Below are 24789 nucleotides of genomic sequence, written 5' to 3'. Positions count from 1 at the left end.
AGCTGGCACTGGGCGAGAGGCAGAGTACGCCGAAAGAAAGAAACAACAGAAAGAAACAAAGAAAGACTGACATCAAAAGACAGAATGTGAAAAACAACAAAGACACAGAAGATAAGGGAAAAAAAGGCAGACAGAAAAAGACAACAAGAAAAAGAAAGGAGGAAAGAAAGAACAGGATGGACAGATGTAAATTCAGCACTCCTTCAATAAAGCTGTCTAGATGTTGTGTATGCTGTGTGACATTTACGCCGTCACAAACACACATCAACTCTGTGTTTCATGTGTCTTACACCACACTGAGCCAGACAGCCAGATTGAAGCTTGTCTTGCCTCTGGTAATCCAAATAGCCAGTGTGCGGCATCCGACATCAAAATAAGGAGAGATGGAGGGAGGGGGGGGGGGGGGGGGGGGCAGTGAGGGACACTGACGCACAGACCAGAAGTGAGACTATTGATCTATGCGGAGGCTGGGAGCTTTCAGTCAGTCACATAAGTTGGCAGAGGGGATGGCACATGCGGCCACACACACGTACACAGACAGACAGACAGACAGACAGACAGACAGACACACACACATACACTCAGTCATGTTAAATAAATGCCACCCACATGTCCGTTGGCCAGGTCGAGCAGGTCCCGCAGTCTGCAGCCTCGCCTGTGCCTCCGCTCGTAACAGATGCTGTTTTCCAGCACCACGTAGTCGGCCCCGACAGCCCTCAGGATGTCGTGGACGTCCCCCGGGGACCGACGAGCATAAACCTGATACACCTGCTCATACACAAACACACACAGAGTATAAGTGGATTTATTTAGGTCTGTGTGGATTTGTGATTACTTTTTTGCCTAAGGATCATCTGGCTTTATAGTTTAACACCAATATTGTTGGAAGGAGAGAAAACTTCTCTCCTGGAACTCAATTACCAGGCACATTTACTTTCTGAATTACTGTTTTGATGAAAGTTGGCTTAGATTCAATTATAACATGTTTACTGAAAACCTGAACGAAAACAATTATGAGTGAAACAAAATCAGAGGGAGAACAAAAACAAAAGTGTTAACCATAACAGATCCCAGCTTTCTGAAATCTGCTATGGTTCATCTTTTATCTGTGGCAGATGAAATAAAACTTTTGACCAATTTCACACAACAACAGTTCTAAATGGACAAATTATGCAAGCAGCAAGTTCAGAAGAACAGAATATTTTTCTACAGATGTTTGGCAGGGACCAAACTCAGCCCAGCAGTCTTTAAACAGGTTTTTGTTTGAAGCAGAGGTGGATTATTGAAGTGACAATCCAACAGCTTTCTACACCAAACCAAGACCCTGTCTGTGACTATACACTGCACAATACTGACCCACAACGCACCATTTTATTTGAATTTCTGAATGTAAAATATATGCACTATATAGTCACCTCAAAAATACCTGTCTCTCAATTAAAGTTGCAGGGAGCTGTTAGTACAGTGTGTGGATCCTCCGTCTGATTCTTGTCTTTAGTTTGATTTATGATGCAGCCCCTGTGGTACTGTTTAATGGGTGTGCCTGGTCTACACTCTGTTTACATCCTTGCATAGACTTTTCAGAAATGAAACAATATATTTGTGACCCATTTTTACAGATTTACATCTTTAGAAAGAATAAATGAATTTGGAGCTGAGAGTCACAGAGCACAGAGAGATGGACTCATTTCATGGGATTTGTTGAGAAAAAGGAAAAAGAAAATGTAGAATAACACCAACCTTATCCTTAAAACCCCCAGAAACACTCCATGCTCTTAGATTTTTTTTTTGGACAAAGCACACTCAGGCTTTTCTTTTTATGAAACCCAGTCCAGTGTTATAGAGGAAGGGTGTATTTGTGCGACAGTTTACACACTCTGTGAGGGGTGATTGATAAGTTAGTGGCCTAAGGTAGAAGTACTGACTTTTTCCTCTGACAGAGGTGACTTGAAATTTTGAATGACCCGAAACAGAAAGAACACCAAAAGTTATTGATGTCAAACTTTCAGCATAATAAAAAAATAAAAGTTTTCAACTGTTGCTCCTAATTCTGAATATTTCCCTGTTTTTCTGCTGTGTGTGTGAATTAACTCAGGAAGGAGAAAAGAAAAACACATAGAATGGTGACACACACACATTAAGATGAGATTTTAGCTCCTCAAACACACACACACACACACACACACACACACACACACACACACACACACACACACACACACACACATTCTCTCAGAGCCCAGAAGGTCTGCACCAGTGTCGTGGATCATTAATGAGCTCCACACTAAGCTCCGGCCTCGCCAGCGGCTCAGCATGGATGGCTTCCTGCTGGGAGGCAAAACATAGGCTCAGCTACCCAAGAAATGACCCACACATTACTTCTTGCTCATCGTGGACAAGACCCACAGAGAATACAGAAGCAGAACCAAACGGATAACAGTGAACCTAATTTGCTACAATGTTTTTCATCAGTTTCATGTGGCTGTGTTCATAGCATGTTTGAGCCTGGATACGTTTTTGTGATCAGTGTTTTCGTATTTCACAGTCTTGAAATTCAGTCGAAACACACAGTTTAAGTCCACTGGCTGGACACATAAGAACAGCAGTCACGTGAAGGCCAGAGGGAAGAAAAAGACACAATGCAGATGATAAATAAAATTTCAAATAAATCAAATTTGAGTTGTTTACGTCATTTGAAAAAAAAAGTAAATAAAACAATTGGTAAAATAAACAGAATAAAATGGAAACATCACATTTGCTTAGCTTGGTTTGAAAACTGCTTTGCTCCATTAATGACGGTAAAAACCCCTTACATCCACATTAACACAAAAGGAAAAAAAAATAAACAATGCTCTTCTGGAGCATTTCTCACGCACATTACTAAGATGCACTCAAGTGCAAGCGTCATGATTCATCTCTTTTTTCCTGGAACGCAGCGTTTTAGACATCCATTTTTCCTGTCTTACTATTCAGTCTGACTTAATGGATGCACCTTGTACTCACTGCATCTTCTGATCCCATATTCATTCATGCAATCACTGCAGGTCACTGGCCCATCTACAGACAATTCCCTGGCCTCTCACGCAAGACATTAGCACAGCTGAGTGAGATGGATGGGTGCGGGAACGTGGCTTTGGCTGCAGTTGCACACTACAGATTTCTCTTTGTAGGAAAGAAGCTTCCATAAGAGCAACAGCAAGTTCCTGACAAAAGCAGAAAATTCGCAACTTTGCTCGTAGTCCCAAAATAATATCTGAAGGTTGTACTCTACTGCAATACAACAGCAAGCAGGGAAAAAAAGATGATGTATAATTACAGTTAAACATTGTTATATTTACTATGACAGGGAGATTCTGATTTTTACTGGGAATACTATTTTTTTTAGTATTTTTTATTGCTGCTAAATGTGAATTATATACCATCAGCTTTATTCAACTGAGAGTAGTAGTAGTAGTAGAGTTAGTAGTAAAACAAGCTGATTTATTCATTCGTAAATCAGCTTGTTATACTGAACTAAACAAAGAAAACATTCTTGTGAATATAAAGAACAGACGTCTGGTGACATATTCTAACACCTCAGCTGGCTATAAACCACAACTTAAAAAAAAAAGAAGAAAAAGTGAATGCTGCTGCTCAATTGTATTTCAAAGCACAAAGTGATATTTAGAGGCAGTGTGTGTTGCAACAAAGTCAATGGAAATACAGGAATGGAAACAGACAAGGAAATTTGCTGTGTGCGCCTCAAATACAGACGCATAAAAATGTTTGAAATGTTTGAACTTGAGTGAAAATTTGTGGTTATCCTGAGTTCCACTGACACCATGAATGCAAAGACAGCACCAGAAAGGAAAGGAGGAGGAAGGTCTGGAGGAAAATAAGAAAAAGTGGAAGTCCTGGCAACTTTGGCAGTCAGAGCTGTCATACATCAGTCGTCAGCTGGGAGACTTGTCCATTGAATGCTTGAGGACAAAAGACTGCAGCCAAAAGACAGAAACACCATTCCAGTGGTCCAAAAAAAAGCCAAAAAAGAACAGTCACATAATGAAAATGAATGAATACGGTGAAACAGATTTCAGCTCTGTGCATGGATCGTCGCATTTTTGTGTCGTGAAATATGTTGTTACACATTTTAGGGAAGGTAACCACCTTTGTACCCAACTGCAAAATAAAGTACGGTAAACACAGTATAATAATGATTTGCTCTTGTAAAGGCTAGAAAGACACAAGCTTTTTTTTTTTAAACTAAATGTCAATTATCACTGGATATCATAAATGTTACAGTTTCCAGAATTAGCAGGCGCAGAAAAGAGCACAGTGCTTCTAATCAAGGAGAATAAATTGAAACTTCTCAAAACACTGAATAAAATACATCCTAAATACTTTTGGGAAGACATTTGGAATAAATGAACAGAACCATCCCACGGGTGTAAAGCTATCTCCCATCCATCGTGGAAACAAGGCAAAGAAGATCATTAGGGTAAGTCTCTCTCATGACGAGCTTTACACCAATAATATTTTTTATATGGATCCAGACGTTAGCCCATGCCTTTATGGACTATAAATGAAGTACTTGATAAATGAAACACGAGAATGAACTACTCAAATTCACATAGAATCCCTGACTCAACAATCCACAATATATTATCTCAGACCATGCCACTCTAAGGATTAGTCTAGCAACAAATCGTACCCTAGATCACTCCCTGATGGTGCTTTAGTCATGTGTGGAGTTTGCATGTCCTCCACTTGCATGTGTGGGTTCCCTCTGGGTACTCCGGCTTCCTCCCACAGCCTAAAGACGTGCACGTTAGGTTCACCGGCGACTCTCAATTGTCCGTAGACAACTGTTTCTCTTATTTGTCCCTTAGTTTAAAAAGGCTCACATGTTATATAAGGTGTGATAAAACTGTGGTGAGGGAAAGATCAGGGCAAGGGTATAAACCATGTCTAAAGCTTTGAGTGTGTAAGCTGAGAACCACCAGGACTCTTCCCAAAGTACTTAATAACCAGGTGAGAACACTAACAGAGCTTCAGAGGTTTTCTACAGAGGACCAGAAGGATGACAATGTCAACAGCACTCCATTTATCAGGCCACCATGAGTAAAAGGCTTTGGGCAGCTTGCCTGGAGTTTGCCAAATGGCACTGAAAGGACTCTGAGACTATGAGGAGAAAGATTTTTTGGTCTGATGAGAAAACTCCACAACCACTGTGTCTGGCAAAGACCAGGCACGGCTTATCATCTGGCTGATACCATCCCTATGGTGAAGCATGGTGGTAGCAGCATCATGCAATGGAGGGGTAATTCTCAAAGGCAGGGACAGGAAGACTGGTCAGAATTGAAGGAAAGATGGATAAAGCCAAATACACATAGGTCTTTGAAGAAAACCTGTCCCAGAGTGCACATGTCCAGAGACTGGGGAAACAATTCAGCTTTCAGCACAACAATAACCTGAAGCACGTAGCCAGGCAACATTGAAGTGGCTTCTGGACAAGTGAATGGCCCAGCCAAAGCCCAGACTTAAACCCCATAAAACATCTGTGGAGAGACCTGGAGATGGCAGTTCACAGATGTTTCCCTCCCAATCTGATGGCGCTTGAGAGCATCTGCCAGGAGGACTGGGACAAACTGCCCAAATCCAGAGTGTAGAGAGTAGAGATTTACCCAAGAAGAATGGAAGCTACCATTGCTGCCAATGACTTTCAAAAAAAATTCTAAAAACACTTCTCACTTTGTCATTTTGAATTAAGCATAGATTGATGAGCGAAAACTTTAATTTTATCAATTTAATATTGAATTTCAAACGCAACAAGTTGTGCAAAACGTGAAGGGAATACTTTCTGAAGTGACTGTACATACAGTATATTTCTTTTTTTATTGCACCAATGTTTCTTGCAGTTTTACTGTTTTATTTCTAGCACAAGAAAGCACAATAAAAAGAACAATACTGCACAATATTGCTTTTACTACTATTTCACCATGTAGAGAAATCCTGAGTTCTTAAACTCAGCAACTGCTGTTCAGGGAAGGGCTTTAACCAATGGTCAACTTAGATGGACAACTAGCATCTAATGGTCAAGTGACACAGTGATTATCAGACTTCAAGCTTAATGCCACTGGGCTGTGTGTGTTTGTATGAAACCTCCACTTATTTCTTCTATTTCCCTCCAGTTTCTCCTTTCTTTCTCCTTTCGTCTCGGAGTGTTTATAAAAGAAATTCATAAATGTGTAAAAGTTTTCCATATATTTGGTTTGTGTTATCATGCTGCCCCTCTGGTAGTTTCCACACCCCGGTGTATGCTTGACAGTATACTGCAGCCTGTGTTACCTGTCTGGTCCTCTCCCGCAGGTCTTTATCTTCATAATGGGGGTGGTTGGTGAGAACTCTGCCTGTGCACAGCTTGATGCCAGCCAGCAGCTGCATGCTCCCTGCAAACACAGCCCGCTTAGGGGTCTTTGTGCTGTGGACAAACATAGAGACAAAGGAGAGAGAAGGACACATTATTCACTGCTATAAATACAGGGATAATGTATGGCATAACAAAGCTTTTGATGAACTACAGCATGTTTAAGAGCTTTGTGAATGACTGTAAAAGAAGAGAAGAAAAAAAAATCTACAGTAGAGAAATGCTCTACGGTTTGAAGGAGATGAGAAACTTTGAAGGGTATTCACAGGTGCATCCAGTCATCAAAAAGTTTGATTGAATTTTGCTTCAGTTTATTTTCTAGCTTTGTTATTCAGTCCGCATGCTTTTGCTTTCTGCATTTGCCGCAATAACTGAGACATACTGATGGCATTTAAAAGTTTCTTTCAGAGACGTGGCTTCAAGGACAGCGGCTATCTACATCAGGACCAAATACAAAAGCATTCTCTGTACAGACAAATGAAATCACAGTGACATGGTAAAAGATGTACTGTTGTGGTACATGATGGGGCACAGGAAATTCTGCAGGCACAAGGACATGCTGAGGTTTGTGTTATTAACAAGTTATATGACAAGTTGCTTGTATGTCTGTATGTTCATCTGTGTTGCTTGCTAAGCAAACTTGACATTAACTGGTGTCTATTATGACCACACATACATGCATATGCGCACACACACACACACACACACACACACACACACACACACACACACACACACACACACATATTTCAATCTTATAATGTTAACCTAGGGGCCATATTTAATCTGAAGTCATGCCTACACAAAGCTCAGTGCTGCTGGAGCTTTTCTATGATTGCTAAGAAAACTGGACACTCTGGTTTCATATCGTCAACACAAGATAAAACATGAGATACTGAGACAGGGTCAGAAAGCTAACAGTATAATCAGAATAAATATAAGGTATGACTGAACATGATTCATGTCTGATGGGAAACTGCAGGATTAAGTACAAAAACAAATAGTACATTACATGGCACAGCCATACCTCACTTTCTTCACTTCTACAAACACCGCAACATCGAAAACATCCATCTTATCATCTTACAGAAATGGTTTGATGAAATGATTTTTTTTCTGTATATAATCACTCAAATTTACAGATAACGAGGAAGAGGAAGCTTCAAACTGCTGAGACGTACAGGAGCACACACGTGCAGACACTTTAACACCATCACACACTGTCCATTCATGCTGATCAGCCACAACATTAAAACTGGGTTTAATGTTGCAATGGGGCATGGATGTGTATTTTCATACATGCTCTGGGGCGATGTGTGGGTTGATGTCTTGGCCTCCTCCTGACCTGCAGCAGAAGTGGGTCATTTTCATCTCTGTAGAGTGTGTGGATTTAATCTCTAACTGCATCCCAGGGAGTAACTTCCATCCCCTCCAAGATAATTTACATTTAATTTCACGTTTATATTCTCATATGTAAACGCCGTGGGCATGTGCCCCCGCTGACACTTTAAAAATTAAATAATGAAATTAACTGTGGTAATTGTTTACAGGTCCGTGTACTTGTATTTGAAAATCTTCATTAGCAACTGTTGCTCAACTTCACAGAGCACCATTAAGAAGAGGAAACATAAAAGGAAGAGAAAGGGAAGAGATACAGGGAGTGAGCAGCTAATCCCAAATACTAATGACACTATTATAATACAGTGTAACACCAGCAGCAGCTTCTGTGCAGGAAAAGCACAGGTGTAATGAATAACATTAAACTGCTCTAATCACTATTTTCATATAATGGATGAAATGACTGAGCCGTGTTTTGAGTCGACGTTGCAGTTCTCTGCAGCCTCTGCCCCTCAGCTCTGTGGAGCGTTTAGCGGACTGTTCTACAATTTATGGCGTGCGACTTCACTTTTTTGGTTCATGTTTCGTTCACTCTCTCTTCAAACTCATTTCCAGCCACAGCAGAAAGCCGTTTCCTGCTAAAACGTTCTGATAAAAAGACAATATGTTCCCTGCCGACCACCAAGTGACAGAGAGACAAAGTTAGTAACTATAGCTAGAAAACACAGTGAAGCACTGAGTGGAGACTGAAGACTGGGCTTACCTTTGTTAAGCTGCCTGGAGCACAAGTTCAAATGAATGTAAATATTGCTTGGTGTCTGCTGAACATATAAAGGCAACTGTTTGCTTGTTTGCCATAACAACTTTATAGATTGGGACTGTATGTCCCTGTGGTGGCTGCAGTGTGGCCAAAAGAGTAAGGAAAAATAAAAAGGCAGTTAATGTAGATTGTTGTTGTTAATGTTATTAATTAGACCTGTAGCTTTCCTGCTACTATGTCACAATGAAGGGAAAATAAATAAATAAATAAATAAATAAAAAACAACAAGACCAACAGTATATATACTATATATATGGTAAATATGAACCAGGAACCAGTTCAAAAGCATCTAAATCGATACACAGGAAAATGTTTCAGCCCATCAATATGAAGAAAATCTAAACAAATCCCCCTGTTCATACTATGTACTTCTGCCTACTACTCAACACCACTGACTTCAAACACTCAGATGTGCATGATGTTGCTATGGAGATTTGTTATAATAGCAGCAAACACTCTTTTTAGAGTCATACCAGCATTTGGCTTTAGAACAGATTAACTTATCACCTGCAGTCACAAAAGGACTCACTCTATGGCTCTTCACAACTTTGTTAGTCGCCTCTTTTGACACAGGCACAGAACTAATTCCCATTTAACTTGAAGCATCTACACAAGCCACGGTCCACCCACACAGATGTTTTCACTAAATTTGTCTAATTAGATCTCTTCTCATTAAATGCAACATGACTGATGCACGCCTGAATTCTTTCTGAATTCACTTTTACAGACTAAAGAGAAGTGGAAAGATCTGTTCTAAGCTGCTTTGTAAAACTACTTAAGGGTTCTGAATTACACATAAATAAATAAATAGAACTTAAATATTTTTAAAACATAATCACAGACAACCAGAACATCCACTGAAGTCTGTGTGAATTTGATCAGGCTGACAACATTTAAAACAACGTAGGAAGAGGCTTCTGTTCTCTATACAGAACATACTGTACGTGTTCGGTGGTGAGGGGGTGGACTCAGGTAGAAATGTGATATCGGTGCATGCTCTCTATTAGTGAAATGTGTTTAAGAACCTCACAGCTTCACAACATCCACAGCCAGAGCAGAGGTTTAGCCTTTCACAGTAACTGGAAACATGTATGGACACACAGGGACGGCACTGTAAAATGTCTGAGTCGCTATTTTATTTTTCATTTATTCTTAGTGTTTATTCAACCTGCAAGGAGTTGAGCTCATGCGCCAAGTGCGCGCACGCACGCACGCACACACGCACACACACACACACACACAGTTAAGTGGTACTGAGTGGAAATGATGATGACAACAAATAGTGCAATTGTTATAAATGTGCCAGGTCACAGATTTTCTTCTGAAGTCTCACTTCAGATTGAGAAATGTGTAGTTCAATAAAGGACCTCTCTCTCTCTCTCTCTCTCTCTCTCTCTCTCTCTCTCTCTGTCCTTCTGACCATCTCTCTCTATCTCTGAGTGAGTTAGAATGCTGCAGAAAACACAAACACACACACACATACACACATATATACACACACAGATCACAGACACAGAGCTTTGCTACTTCTCCATTTAAGGAGGAGGCCAAATGCTGCTAATTTAGACAATTTAAAAGACGACAAGGAGCAGGATGACAGGAAGACAATTAAGGACGCGAGAGAGCGAGTCAGAGAAAGAGCGAGGAGAGTACGTAAAAAAAAAAAAAAAAAAAAAAGAATGTGAGGATACAGTTTCACAGAAAGAGCCAAATGGAAGAGAATTTTGCTGAAGGATTGATATACAGATGAATAGTGGCACATGTCCTAAGAACGGATAAAGTCATTTGTTTTAATTAGAAAGACAGATGGACACAGTGAGACAGTTCTCCAAAACAAGCCTGAGAGGGAGCACAGGCAGGATTAGCATGAAATTACACAAACCCAAAAACTGTCTGGAGGCCAGCCAAGATGCTTTAGCTGAAATATCATTAAGTCTTACAGGGGTCAGTTCCAAATTTCACCAATTGAATAATTTTTATGAGACACCAAAAACTCTAAGTCAGCCTGGAAGAATTTTTACAGGCTACTCATCAGCTGCACCGTTGAAAACAAGGAAAAAACTAGGTCCCTTCTGGAAGCTGATTTTGGGACTCCTATTGAAGAAGATACTACATCTGTCGAAAGCATCAGAGCATCTTCGATGTGCTGTAAACAAGACACTGCAATTTCCCCAGCCTGCTTTTTGCATCATATCCTGCCTCCTGTACACACTAACCAGACGCCTTCCCTCACCTAAACCAGACGGTGTATTTCAAATAGGTAGGAACGCGTCTGACATGGACAATCTCCAGCTGTATGTGTGAAAGAGCAACTCTGGACAACGTCCGGTCCTGATTCTTTGAACACTGTGCGGTGTTCATATGAGAAAACAGCTTATTATTAAGACTTATTAAGACTTATTTGCAGTCTGGTCCTCGATGAAGACAGGAGACCTACACCTGAATATGAAGATGTTATCTCAGTTGCCAACTTTCAACAACTAGCTGGAGAGACACTGTTTTTTTTTCGCCCTCTCTTTTCTGAGTTTTCTGCCTCCACGCCAAAACAATGGATCTGTGGACAGGTTTCACACAGGCTGTTATTTATTTATTTATTTATTTATTTTTTACATTTCCCATCTGGATTATCTATTCATTCCCTCTGTATTGGGCATAGATTCTAGAAAGATTAAAAAAAAAAAAAAAAAAAAAAAAAAAAAAAAACTTTGGGTAAACTGGTCCTTTAAATTTACCAAAAGTAGGTGACTGGATGTGGTTTGAAGCCCATGAAGCCCCAAAGTCCCAAAACACAACAATACAGACCCAAATATTAATAAACAACCTCTCAAATATGCTGTCAGTGGCAGAAAACTGACAGGCTATCTGTTGAATTTATGATTCACTGAAAGTCCTGTCCATGTGTACTGATCAGTCTGTCAGCAGGAAAAACTCTGAACTTCCCATAATTATAATAAACATGACACAGGACAGAAAAAAGTATATAGTTAGCTATATAGTTATAGTATATATAAGTAGTTATATAAGTAGTTAGTATAGTTAGCTAACAAGTACAAAGATGATTAATATTATATGTGGTAGCAGGTGTAGCTATGTGACAGCCTCAGCCAGGCTGATGCTGATGCTTCAGCATGATGCTGGTGTTCAGTTAGACTGAAGTTTAATCAGCTTCAGATCACAAAATGTTCCTATCAGTCATTTTGGAATGGTCATAAAGGTCTATTCGAAGGCAATGACCTATTTTCTTGTTTAAGAGTGAGACTTCGTGGGATAAACAAAGTCAGTGTTACTCAAATATGCTGACTCTTTCATCTGCGCCCGTTCCTTCTCTGAATGGGTCTCCATGCTGAGGAGCTAGATGAGCCTCCTGAATCTGCAGCAAAACTGCTGTCAGAGCTCTCAGTACTAATTTCCACTGCAGCCTTCATAGTTCTCAACCACAGACTGTATATCTGAACCCAGAGGAGGAGGTGAGAGCAGCAAAGGAAAGGTAGGAGGATAGGAAAAAAAACAAGGAATCCTTCAAAAAAAAAAAAAAAAAATGTTATATTATAAATTTAATATATAATATATATATATGCATATCAGCACGAAACTTATATTATCAGATGACCTCTTTATTTGGTGAAATGTATATGGTGTGCTGTTATATGTTTTGCAAATATCAGTTTTTTTTCTGCCAGTGAAGAAGTAAACACAAAGAACAAATGATACTGTGAGTACAGAGAACATTATGAAAACCAAACCAATCTTATATATAACCTCCAACTCTCCAACTAACATTCAACATGTGACGAACACACTCCTAGCTCTCATCCGTACTGTGAGATGTGACATGTAAGCTTTGTTTCCTATTCCAGACTGCAGTGCGCTGCCGTGTGCAGTGTAGTGACAGCACTGAGTATGGACTGTGGTAGCCTGATAGCCTGAGACGCAGCTGTTTATATTAAACACGTTGCTGAGCTTAAGCTGCTCCTCTACATGCTGCACATGTAAACGCCTTCACCGCCTTGAACTCTTCAGGCCCGGCACTGAGCTCTAATGTCAGAGAGCAGAGAGATGAAGCACCTGCTAATAATCACTCCTTTAGTGGTTTCTTATTAGCCTTGCCTGGTTGATGTCATACTGCTTTTGCAACACATCTGAATGTTAAAAACGCTGAAGCTGCAGACTGATGAGGAAGCCGAGAGGCAGATAGAACAGGTTAGATAGAAGCAGTATGGATAACTTTAAAAATTGCACACTTAGAACTAAAACTCAGAGCTGGAAGCAGTGGAATGACCAGGCATTGCTATTGATTTACTGAAAGTCCATTCAGAACAGAGTATCAGCCTACAGCTGAGCTATGAAGCCGCAGCCGCCGCTGTTGCAAAGAGGAAACTAGCAAAAATACAGATGAACCTCTACCGGCTGTTATCACATTAACCTAGACCTTAGTTCTTCAAACCACTGAAGGCCAGAGGCACGAATGATTGCCCAGGGAACTATGCTAATCCCCTAATCAACGTGTCTTAACGCATTTCTAAACTCATGGGGGCCTAGGACATGAATCATTAGCTCTTGTGAGGGCCTTCTTATCTCTAATCTAATCCTAAACTCATCTCTAAAGCCATCTTTTAAACTAACATCTTTATCCTTTCTCCTAAACCTAATCTAAATTCTGATTTTAGATTCTCTTTGTAGAAATAAGAGTTGGAAAAATTCTGAGAGACTTTTCTGAACATTTCATCCTTGTTAAAGACAGCTCACCCTTTTAAAAAAACACAAGTACAAACAAACAGATAAAAATCCCCCCAGATCTGCATTTTCCTCTGATTTCAACAACAGGCCACATTAAATCCTTTTCTGAACATTTGCAACCTTTATCAGTTATACATGATTCATACATGCAGCACATCGCCTGCAGCTAGAATTACCGCAATGAGTCCCTGACAGCTTTACATAAATATGCTAGTCAGCACAGAAATATACTCTCTTCTATATGCATGCATCTATCTTTGTTATGCCCCTCATTACGCCACAGTTTGAGAATCTCCCGTGATCTTTCCATATAAAACAAAACAGCCTCGGCCTCAGTCAGCTGGAGAACACGGCGTAAAATGAACCCCTTTCCCCATCTTAACACTTTCATCTGGAATGTAACTGGCGCAGCAGCAAGGAGCTTTGCGCTCTGCCCTCCTCTCAGCCCCAACCAAGGTAACTCTAGGCAGCTCCTAATCCTCAGAGTCTAATGGGATTAGCTCCAGAGGGAAGGGAACCCATGTCACACACAAATACATTCAAAATCCCAACCTCTCCTCCGCTGTCTCGCTATCCATCTCCCTCTGCCTCTCTCTGTGCCATTCCACTATCTGTCTAATAGGATTAGAACAAAATTGGCCATTTCTTAAAAATCCCATCTGGTCCATTCAGTTTCATCATGCTGATGATGATAGGATGGAAATAATGAGCTTTGAGTTATGACTTATTCATCGTAGATGTGAACCACAGTGACCATCTATGGGGAAAGACCTGAATCTAAACTCTCTAAAAGCACTTTTGTGCTTTTAGAGAGTTTTGGCCAATTATCAAAATTTTGTCTAAAAGGGTTTTCTATCTTGACAAGAAAAACATGAAGAAAAACATGGAAACACTGACAATTTTAAGATATTCATTTGGTGTTCAGTACAAAGCAACAACAATCAGCAGCAGCAAACCATTTAAATGGGTTATCGAAAACGCCTGTTCGCTCCCCCTGGATCTGTTGTTGATGGCACGTGAATGAACCTGTGTGCAGGACTAAGTGTGTGAAGTCTTCCAAATTAAAACCACAGATAAAACCCTCCGTCTACACGTTTCCCTATTCTGCACTAAGCAGGCTGTAGTACAGAAGTACAGTAACTCTTTACTTTAGTTACACAGAACTAATTTATACAAAACAACTTTATGTAAAGTTATTTTGTTTTTTGGTGATTAATATTAAACAAGGGACAACAACAAGAAACATGGAAGTGCGGTCTACGTGTGATGTGATGTGTTGCATTGTTACATGGTGTGCAATATGAAGTGCTAACCCATCAGTAAGCCCAACGAGCTACATCCAACCTGATGACCAGAAAACGACAGAGGCACACGCAGATGTGCAAACACAAAAACACACACAGCTGACACAGTACGGAGCCATTCCAAATCACAGCTCCATCTCTGATCCCATCAGGCTGATGCTCTTGATCGAAAGCCCGGCCACAGAGACCCCGAGGTGGGTTAGAGCTCTGCCAACAGCTGGGCCCTTTCCAGCACCCCCATGTCTTATTCATGGAGACCCAACGGCTCTCATCACTCATCAGCAAGACTCCCCCGCAAACTAGTGCAGATACACATGTATACACACACATGCACATTCACACAGACTAATCAAGGACATCAGGCAAAGTGAAACTTGATCTGCGGAAACAAGCTAATCAGATTTGCTTCAATTTGATGTGTGTTCTGGATTTGTGTGTGTGTGTACCTAATCCAGGTCATGAGCTCCACAGTGTCTGGATCATAAAACTCCCTCAGTTCTGATAACTCCTCCATCAGCTTAGGCCAGAACTAAAGGGAAACAGATGGAGACAAGTGATGGAAAACCCAGTGTTAGCATTCACAGAGGCTGTTAAACAGAATATGACACCTATGGACATATCTTAAATAACATCTCATTATTGCACTGTATACATCAGTGTATATGGCAGTCATTTAGACTCTTCCAACAGCAAAATAAATTAAAGAAAAGCAATCATTTCAGTATCCTGTTATGATCCATTTGCTTGTTATCATTTTCTTCCGCAACTTCCATTTTAGCACTTTCCTTTCCTCATATCGCCGCACATGGTTTGTACAAACCAGCTCGGCTTTGTAATGAGCCCGACACTGGAGTGATGAACATGAACAACCAAGAGAATGGCATACCTTGTAATACAGGCAACCGATCATCACCAGTGGAACTGCATATCTGACAAGCCTTAACTGCAAAATGAGAGAGAGAAAACAGCTATAATGAAATGAAAGAATATAATCGTATCAGAGGCAGAGAAAGTGAGAGTCAGACAGAGCAGCAATGCTCCCAAGTCTCATTTCTTATCTGACACATGCCGCTGTCAGGTTGTGACCACACTGACACCTAGTGGCCTCACCAGTCATGTTATTACCAGTCCAGAGCAGAGGCTGTGGATTCAAATCCAACTCATCATTATGATCATTAGGCAACAAAATGGTTCATCTTCATCACCTTCATCTTGAGATATCAACCTCAGTACTTTGAGCATTGATGCAAATGTGACTTTACAGTATAAAAACCTGTCAGGTATCATAAGCTGTATCCTTAGTGTTGTTAACTTATTCTTTGATTAGATATTTCCTGGTCTAAACAATCACTCATGTTAGCCTGCATCTTATTTAGATAACATTCTTGTAAAGTTGTGGTGCACTGAGGTAGTTAAATAAAAGTAGGGTTTTGTGGCAAAAACATGTTTATACTCCTGAAACTAAGGTACTATAAAAAATAAATTAAAAAAAGTATTGATACTGAAGCTCAGACTGTGTGTTTGTATTTAAACATTTCAAAAGATACCCAGCCCTGCTTATCATTTAATGTTCTTCAGTATCAAATGCTTCTGCCGGATCAGAGAAACCGAAACCCTAGCTGACCAGGCTATACACTTCAAATTCCTCTGAACTGCAGGTTAGAAAAGGTGGTCTGTGAATGGAGGGTTGCTCAATCCAATCCCCGGGCCAGACAGGATCTGGTTAACAAGCTGTGGGGGGAAAAAAAATGAAAAAATCTCTTTCCACTTGCTCAAATACATTTTTATGAGGTGTATTTTCACAGTGTGGTTACCCAGTGGCCAGAAGCACAGGACGAACTGTGTTGAACTATACCTTCCCCAGTGGGCAAAACTAATGCTGTGAATATGTGTTAAAACTTACAAACATACAACATCTGACACATCATCTTGTAAAGTTATTATTCCAAATGTGTTAGCAAACAGTTGCCCGTTTACAGACACTGAGCAACATTCTCATTTATCTGGAGGTTTATGAGCAACAAGGCTATGAGCTAAAAGAGGCTAAATGCTCCATAGAGCTGAGGGGGATTGTGGTCAGGTGATAATTCTTTGTGTGCTCATCAGTACCAGCAACATCTTTCACATTATAAACAATAAACCCCTCTATTAATCATACAAAAAATATTGGTTAGTGCAGTTTTAGAATTAAATGTGTGACACATCCTGTATGGTGAACATAAGCTTACACACTTTTATCAAACCTGGAAAAAGAAAACAGTGAAGCAGATGTTTGGAGCTGGACGTGCAGCTGTGAGCTCGTACCACAGCTTTGCTATTGCAGCGGAGGGCAGCGAGAAGCGGAGTCCACAGCTCTGTCCCACACACACCATAGGCTGCGATGGCACACATGTGGCCAGTCCATATATACTTCATCCTGGGCAGAGAGTGGGAGAGAGAGGCAGATTTTCAAATATGTTTCACCTGCATAAAATTCCACTCACTACAAAAATTTTCAGAGGCAGTGAAGTAAGAAATTCATGTTTTTTGGAGAAGAAAAGAGACTTAATCCTAATCTCCATGATACAAGGACTAAGATTATACAGAAGGTAAAAATGCTGCTCTTTAATTTTGATACTTGGACTTTAGGATGATCTCTCAACCCGGCAAAGAGCATTTAATTCAAACATGGCAACCAAATCATCTTTAGTATTAGCAGAGGACTCAGTGTACTCGAGTATAATGGTTCCAATGTGGCTAAACTGAATTTAGTGTCTAAAACACAGCATTGTTATCCAAGATCCAAACCACATGAATTAGAGTTCTAATGGGGATAAGATTAAACAGAGAGGAGCGAACAGTAGAAAGAGGAGCGAGGGAATGAAACGAGCTGAAAAATTGTTGACAGGTACAGAGACGGAGCCATGAGAGAGAGAGAGAGAGAGAGAGAGAGAGAGAGAGGGAGGGAGCATTAAGAAGTGCTGCCTCACAGAAATAAATCTCAATACTTTTTATGCAAAGGAGCTGTCTGGCAGAAACAAATGGCTTTCTGCACTTTTGGCCTTTCGCTCTTAATCAGCATTTTAGAGAAAGTGCTGAAATCAAATGTGTCAGGCTCTGCGCTACCTGGCTGCTGTTGTGTTAAAAGCTTTCAGATTTTGCTCCTTTGCTGTGAATTCAATCAGCGCTTTAATTCAGGGCTGTAACAGGAACGCACCGTATGAACTATTTGTATTGAATGAACTGTATATTGCATGTCATTCCACATCTCGCCCACCACATACACTCAGACTGCCACAAGAACACAATGTACAACATCTACATGCATAGAGTAAACCAGCTACTGATTAGCTGAACCTTTGCAAACCTACATTCCCATGTTACTATGAATAAAGCAGATGCCAGAGTATTCCCCTTTTCTTTTTGACTGAGTAATTGCAGGTTTCCTTTAATACGGGCAAAAGCAGTGATGATTCAAATTGTAATCGCCGTGATTTTCTTGACACGCCTCACAAAGAGCCTAAAGTTAAAGGCAATTACACTTTCACAATAATGAATCTTGGATGTCAAGCACGGCAGCCTCTGTTTGAAGCCTGAATTCTGCTAGCCTGGGAAATTTACTGATAATGATAGTAAGGACTATCACTTGACATGGGTGTGACACCCCCCAGTGGGGCCACTGGTTCCTGGAGTACATCTCTTCTCTACTAATGTTTAAACATTAAAAATATTTAAAGACTTAAAAGGATTACAAAAAAAAATGACTCTACAAAGGAAAATGGAGAACACAGACTGCACTGTGTGGAAAACTGAGGCAGTTGGTGCAGAGGATGAGGCCAGTCAGCCCCATATTGTTTGGTGGTTATAGTTCTGGTGTGACCAATAAGAACAAATTTGTCAAGAGGCAGCATGTCACAGCAGCAGTAAAAGCTCCCGGCGCAGAGAGCTGAAACATTTTGGAAATTAAGAAGAAGAAGTGGCTGGATATGAAAGTCGACCACAAAAAAGATATTTCTGTTCAGCCTAAGTGCCAGAGCCGGTCTCAGGGCCCTCTGGCACATGTAACTGGAGACAGCCTCTGTGGTGGTGCTGCTCCACAGTTGGAACCTGCCAATGGATGATGCAGTTAGGTGAACCAGAGAAACAGGCCACAGTGTTTGTGTGTGCCACCACGACACCAAAGAAAGAGAGGCAACATAAAATTTGAGCAGAATATGAGAGAGAAGGCTAATGGGGCTAACGGTGGATCAGGAGTGATACACAAGATGATGCCATGCATTGTTTTCATCTGTTTTTTGAATTGTGATTATAGTTAAATAAACTGCAACTGCGCAAATGTTTGTGTTCTTAAGTTCTCCCTAAATCAGTTGAAATACTATAGATCTGAATAAAACAATCAAGGGTAGAATATCGTGTTAGCTGATTCTGAAAACTTACAATCACCACAAGAAAAGAGCGAAGAAAAAGTATAAACCCATTTACCACTACATGAAAGGCTCAGCGTGTCCCAACAACATGATATTTACACGTGGACCCCTTCCAGAAAGGCACGCTCATTTTTTTCCCCCCCAGACTTCCCAACTTCGTGTGGGATGAGGCCAACGCATTTTTCGAGCCCCATTTTGTGTGTCGGTTTACAAATTAGCTCACAAACATCTGAATTTGAAATTTCAAGGTGTCATCCAAAGAGTAGTAGTTCAGAGTATAAACTGTCAGTCATCCAACTGTGTCCACTCTTTGTGTTTCTTCTGTGAAGGATGCCACTATCTGAGACTGCAGGATGGTACTTGCTTTGGAAGGTTGATCAAGGCTAAAGTGTATCATTCAGACACTTGCTGAGAAGCATTTAAGAGGCACTTAGATTTTTAGCATCTGTTCAGGAGCACAGGCAATCAAGCTGTGAAGAGGAAAGGTACATTTGAAGGGGTGCTGCCTGGGAATTAAACCAGTGCAGCTAGTTGGGAATGTGTGTGAATTCAGGTATCTGCATATACGTGATCCTGCAATTACATGTGCGCGTGCACGAGCTCACCTCATAGTGCTGAAAGCCAGGAGGCCATAGAAGAGCGTATGCACCAGATTATAGGCCACATCTGGACGAAAAGCCACAGCACACCCCTCTCCGGCTCCTTTCCTCTCCTCAGCTGCACCTCCTTTAGGCCTGCTGAGGAACAAAAAAAAAAAAAAAAGGCAGCGAGACAAAAGACAACAGCGATACATAAAACATTACAGCCAGATGCTTGAGAGGAGCAGCAGAAGGATAGGTGGGTGGAATTAATATCATTCAGATTATTCAGATTTCAGTAGCTGTTACTCAGATTTCATTAGCCGTTTGCGCACAAGCAGACACGCAATGATGCACACCCACAACCATCCCCGTCTGCAGGAGTCAGCACGCAGACAAACAAGTGAAAAGCCCGGGGGCAATGATGTCACTCCCACAATTTGGCCTCCCGCACCAAATCAGACCGACGCTGGCTTCCATTTGAATACAAATCCGGTCTGGCTCCTTCCTTCTACGTGAGGTGGAGTAAACTGAATTAAATTAATTCCTGAATTGGCAAATAGGCCTCTGTTCTATGAGGTTAGTATTCCAGCCCTCCCACAGCAGAGTGCGAGTTGATATGCTGATGTGTTTATTTCAATGTGGCCCCTCACCTTGCACCACAGGCAAACGAGGCTTTGAGAAGCAGCTGGTAAAATGTTTTTCTGAGCATGAAACAAACAACAGCATTTCTACATCTGCAGCCATGTGGTGCAGACGCACAGGGACGGTGACAACCATGGTGGCTGGGTTTCTGCCTCCTGATGGCCCTTCTGATGTCCTCTTCTAAGCTGAAACTCCCTTTAACTCTGTGGAAGGGCTGAAACTCTCCATTCATTTACACTTCACTGGCTCTTTTGATCAACCTCTTCTCATAAGGTTGCTCAATAACCTGTTCATCGCTGCCAAATTTGAGGATTAAATACTAATTAAAGGCAGAAACGAGGTGAGCCATCTCTCTGTCGCACAATTAGACATTTCTAAAAGAGAAAGAGTTACAAATAAATAACTTTTAATTTAATTTATTTCAATTTTGTGTACTGATTCATGGAAGCAATTCAAAACAGATTTTTTGAAACTGAAAAGTAACAGCCCTTTTGGTTACAATAAGATTAAAAGCTAACGGTTAAGTATTAATAATAATTTTCAGTCCTAAAATATGTTAAACCTGCATTAACTTATTGAAACAAGCTCTAAACACAACACTGATAAATTATCACCTTTATAATTAGCTGTCCACCAATTACTGAGGGAAATATCTTGGTCTTTAGTTGCTAAATGCTCCACTATGTTCACAAGTTAGTCACTGTCTTTGTCTGTGAACCAGCTTGGTGCTGGGCAGCTGGTGTGGGTAATAAGTAGCTTTTTCTCCAACACGTGACAATAAGGAGTTTCAAAAGTTTCACAAGGACACCTTCTCCCCCTCCCATGTTCCCTCCACCACTTTCTGTCCAGCCATCACCTACCTCAAGTTCTTCAGTGCGCCCACTGCCAACATGCCACTGAGCAGCAGCAGTGTGAGGATGTAGGGGTACAGCAAGAGGGTACCAGCCAGTCGCTCCAGTGTGTCAAGGGGCAGCAAGCCAAAGGCCTCCTCACACAGATACAGACTGGCATCAAAATCCCTGCAGGAGGGGTGTGAAACGAATCAAGATAGGGGAGGGGGGGTATGGAAATAAAACAAATTAAGATGATACAGGGAGAGTCAGGAAGAGAACTTGTCAGCAGTTTGAACTATGAGTGGTATATATTTTTTAGTTTTGTTTCTCAGTGTTTGGTGCTTAACACACTGGTGATGAAACTCAACTTTCTGTAAGTTGTAAACATGCTACAGGAGTGCAACCAGCTATGACCTTGTTCTAAAAATGTGTCAACGTGGCTTAACTAAACAAGGATAATATGTTTTTAGGCTAAAATGTCAAGTCAAGTCAGTCTTATTTACATGGCCATATTTGTCTTCATTTGGACCAAGACCAACCCAAAAAAACCTTAGCAGGGAAAAAATGGAAGAAACCAAAATAAGAGCAACAGAGGAGGGATCCTTCTTCCAAGACGGACAGACATGCAATAGACACTGATATAAGGACAATGAGAATGATTATATTAATTCTCATCCAGCTATTTTGATTCTTTGATCTTAGAGAATTGATTTTTAAATGCTATATGAACTTATCTTGATTATCAGTGAGTTTTTATGTTGAAACACGGGCAAAATAAGTGGATAGTCAACACCAAGATTAGCACTGACTTCATACGTAATATGGCACTTGCATGTATATGAAGCAGGTATTTAGGGAAGCCTCCCAACATGCACCTCAAGTCTCATTTTATTTGCTGAGTTACATCTTTGTGTTCTACACTGTTTACACTGTTTTCACACTCCCACCACTTTTCCACAATTCTATCCAGCAGTAATGCCTCCTGAATTGTCTACATATGTACTGAAACCCTGGCAAATCACTTATAAAGTGCACTGCAAGTGCAATTTTTTGGCAACGTGTTCCAGTCTAATTATGTGCCACCTATTGTGTTCATGAAATGCAAATGCAAAAAAATTTGCATTTCACTGACAAATTCCACTTTAAGGAAATGCCTTGTTTTGTGGTTCTGAAGGTTTGATAACAGATACTTCTCGCTGAGTTTAACCTATATCTCATTTCATTTAAAATGTCCTTTGCAAAGGCTCTAGTATCAGTGGAGCGTGTAGTGTAAAGACACTCAATTAAAGTCCTGCATTCAAAATCTTTAGTAATGTTCAAATGTGAACATGGTATCAAAAGAAAAAAAAAAAAAAACTAATTCTGCAGAAAAAAAATGCATTTTACATTAGTACTACTGATGCAAGTGTTAACAGCAGTTTACTGTTCACTTAGCTGGTTGAGTTACTTTAAAGTACTTAGTTCATAAGTGGAATTCACCCTAAGGAGTTTTGGTCATGATCCAGCTCTCTGCAGGTTTGGCATAATGACTTGTTGCTCTAATAACAACTCCATTCATTGCTCCATGCCTCCTTATGTGGGATGCTTCTCTTTAGGCTGACAGAAGAAGAGGTACACAAATGTTTTTAAAATAAGCTTTCTCAGTATGCCATGAATGTGAAGTATTAACTCGTGTTGTTTTTGTAGAGCATACATTTCGCGCATTACATTGGCAATACTGCTTCTGATACACTGCCATGCTGATAAGTAATTGAACTGAGAATTGAGATATCACAAAACACAGTACAAAACTCCGGAGATAAAAAAAAAAAAAAAAAGACACAGTTGGAGAGAAGAGCGACGTCTCAGCGAGTGAGAGAAACAGGAACAGGGGGAGAGGCAGAGATAGAGCGGAGAGTAAGCACTGCATTTTCCACAGCCTCCTGAATAATTTAAGAGCCAGTTGTGTGGTGTTGGGTTGTGAGCTGTGTTATCTGCCACCCCGAAGCGGCTATCCAGTGGCTGAGCTGCTCAACACACACACACACACACAGTATCTGATCGATGGGAGGCCTGCTGGTGTTACCCCCGCCATCTATTATTCACACACACTAACACTCCAGGTGCTACAACACTGGTGCTTAGTGAATAATACAGTCAAGCTGGATCAAGTCAAGAAGTGTACAGACTGTGTGTATACACTGTGTGGGAGCACGTCCTTGTGTCAAAATATGTAAGAGTGCTGTACGACTGTGTTCAGGAACAGAAGTACACAGAATCTATGTTTTTTTTTGTGTGTGTGTGTGTACGTATGTCTCTATGAGTGTGTGTTCATACCTCGTTGGCCCCAAGGCAAACTTTGACTTGATGAATTTAAAGATGTGCTCGTCTGATCTGAGCTGAAGTGCTTTCTGTAAACACACAGACACAGACACACACAGACACACAGACAGACACACACACACACACACACACACACACACACAGATAGGGTCATCTTGTTAGGGCTAAAGATCAGATCTGAGACATATAAATAAGTTAAGCTACAAGTTTTAGAAACATCAGGAGGAGGAGGACAGGAGGGATGCAGTACAGAGGGAGGTGGGAGAGGAGAGGCAGCAGTAAGAAGAATGTAAGAAAGGGAGGAGAAGAGGAAGGACAGGAGGGGAGGGAGAGAAGAAAGGTAGAGAGAACAGAAAGAAACTACAAGAGCACAGAAGACAGGAGAGGAGATAAGAGGAGAAAGAGGCTGGAGAGAGGAAAGGTAGGGAAGAGTGAATGGAAACCACACAAGGGTATAAGTGAAGAAGAGAAAGGCAGAAAAAGAAAGGAGAGAATGAGAAATGAAGGACAGACGCAAGGGAGGGGGGGTTGGAGAAGCACCTTGGCCAGGTAGTTGATGGTGAAGGTGAGGAGGAGAACCATGGCACTGTGGAGAAGCAGTTTGCCCAGACGAGCCAGCAGGCTTCCTGTCTTCAGACTAGACTGTACGATCAGACAGCAACCAGAGATTAGTCAGCACATCTGTTATAATCTCAATGCACTTTGGCATTTAGAAAATCTTCATTCACACACACGCACACTGTGTTAGCTACATGCATCTTTATGTTATTCAGGATATTAAACACCAACACTGTGTGCCGTGGCTAACACAATATTTTCAGATGAGAAAATACTAATAAGCCACTTTATATGTTTGAACCCAGAGGTCAGACAAAGTAGTTGTTTAACAAGTTATAAGTAAGTCTCATAAAAAACAGAGGTTTACTTTTCGGAAATGTTTTGGCCCTGAAGTGATAATGTGCTGGTCTACAGTGCTAAGGGCACTTTTCCCTCTTGCTTATGTATTGTGATTGGCGGCTGTCGGACTGATTCGAAGTTCAATCTGTTGTCAGGAAGGTGAAGAGTTGATGCACCACACAATTGTTTGTAACATACACTTTCATATTTGGGCTTGGGAGGATATCAAGTCATTCAAAGTCAAAAGGTTCGAGTCCAAGTGAAGTTGTCGGTGTGAAACTCCAACTCGAGTGGAAGGGTCATCGGATTCATTATTCGAGCCCTTTTCAATAAAACATTTGCCAATGAGAGCATGCTGTTACAGTACACAATGTTTTATAGCCAGAAGAGAAATCTTTCTCTCCATATTTCTGATTCTCAAACTGCTTCCTTCCTTCTCTCCCTTCCTCTCTCATTCTGTCACATTAAATGTTTCAGTAATTGTTACTGTGATAAGATCTGGT

At 40.8% G+C, this 24789-nt stretch overlaps 1 protein-coding gene across 6 annotated transcripts in view; it reads right to left on the bottom strand.

The window, feature by feature from the left end:
- dpy19l3 (dpy-19 like C-mannosyltransferase 3) overlaps nt 1-24789 on the bottom strand; it is a 44060-nt gene that overhangs the window by 2169 nt on the left and 17102 nt on the right. For 4 of the 6 annotated variants that reach the window (XM_041042177.1, XM_041042168.1, XM_041042151.1 and 1 more), the window contains 9 exons: nt 23930-24031; nt 23384-23457; nt 21095-21253; nt 19617-19748; nt 16910-17021; nt 15492-15548; nt 15052-15134; nt 6328-6460; nt 610-768 (listed from right to left, as the gene is read on the bottom strand). In XM_041042177.1, coding sequence (XP_040898111.1) covers nt 610-768; nt 6328-6460; nt 15052-15134; nt 15492-15548; nt 16910-17021; nt 19617-19748; nt 21095-21253; nt 23384-23457; nt 23930-24031 — 1011 coding nt within the window. The remainder of the gene's footprint in view (nt 1-609; nt 769-6327; nt 6461-15051; nt 15135-15491; nt 15549-16909; nt 17022-19616; nt 19749-21094; nt 21254-23383; nt 23458-23929; nt 24032-24789) is intronic. The other 2 variants (XM_041042186.1, XM_041042159.1) reach the window with 1 other exon arrangement.

Source organism: Toxotes jaculatrix, chromosome 1 (genome assembly GCF_017976425.1).
Source record: "Toxotes jaculatrix isolate fToxJac2 chromosome 1, fToxJac2.pri, whole genome shotgun sequence".
Taxonomy (NCBI): domain Eukaryota; kingdom Metazoa; phylum Chordata; class Actinopteri; family Toxotidae; genus Toxotes; species Toxotes jaculatrix.
This window is presented reverse-complemented; position numbering and strand designations above follow the sequence as displayed.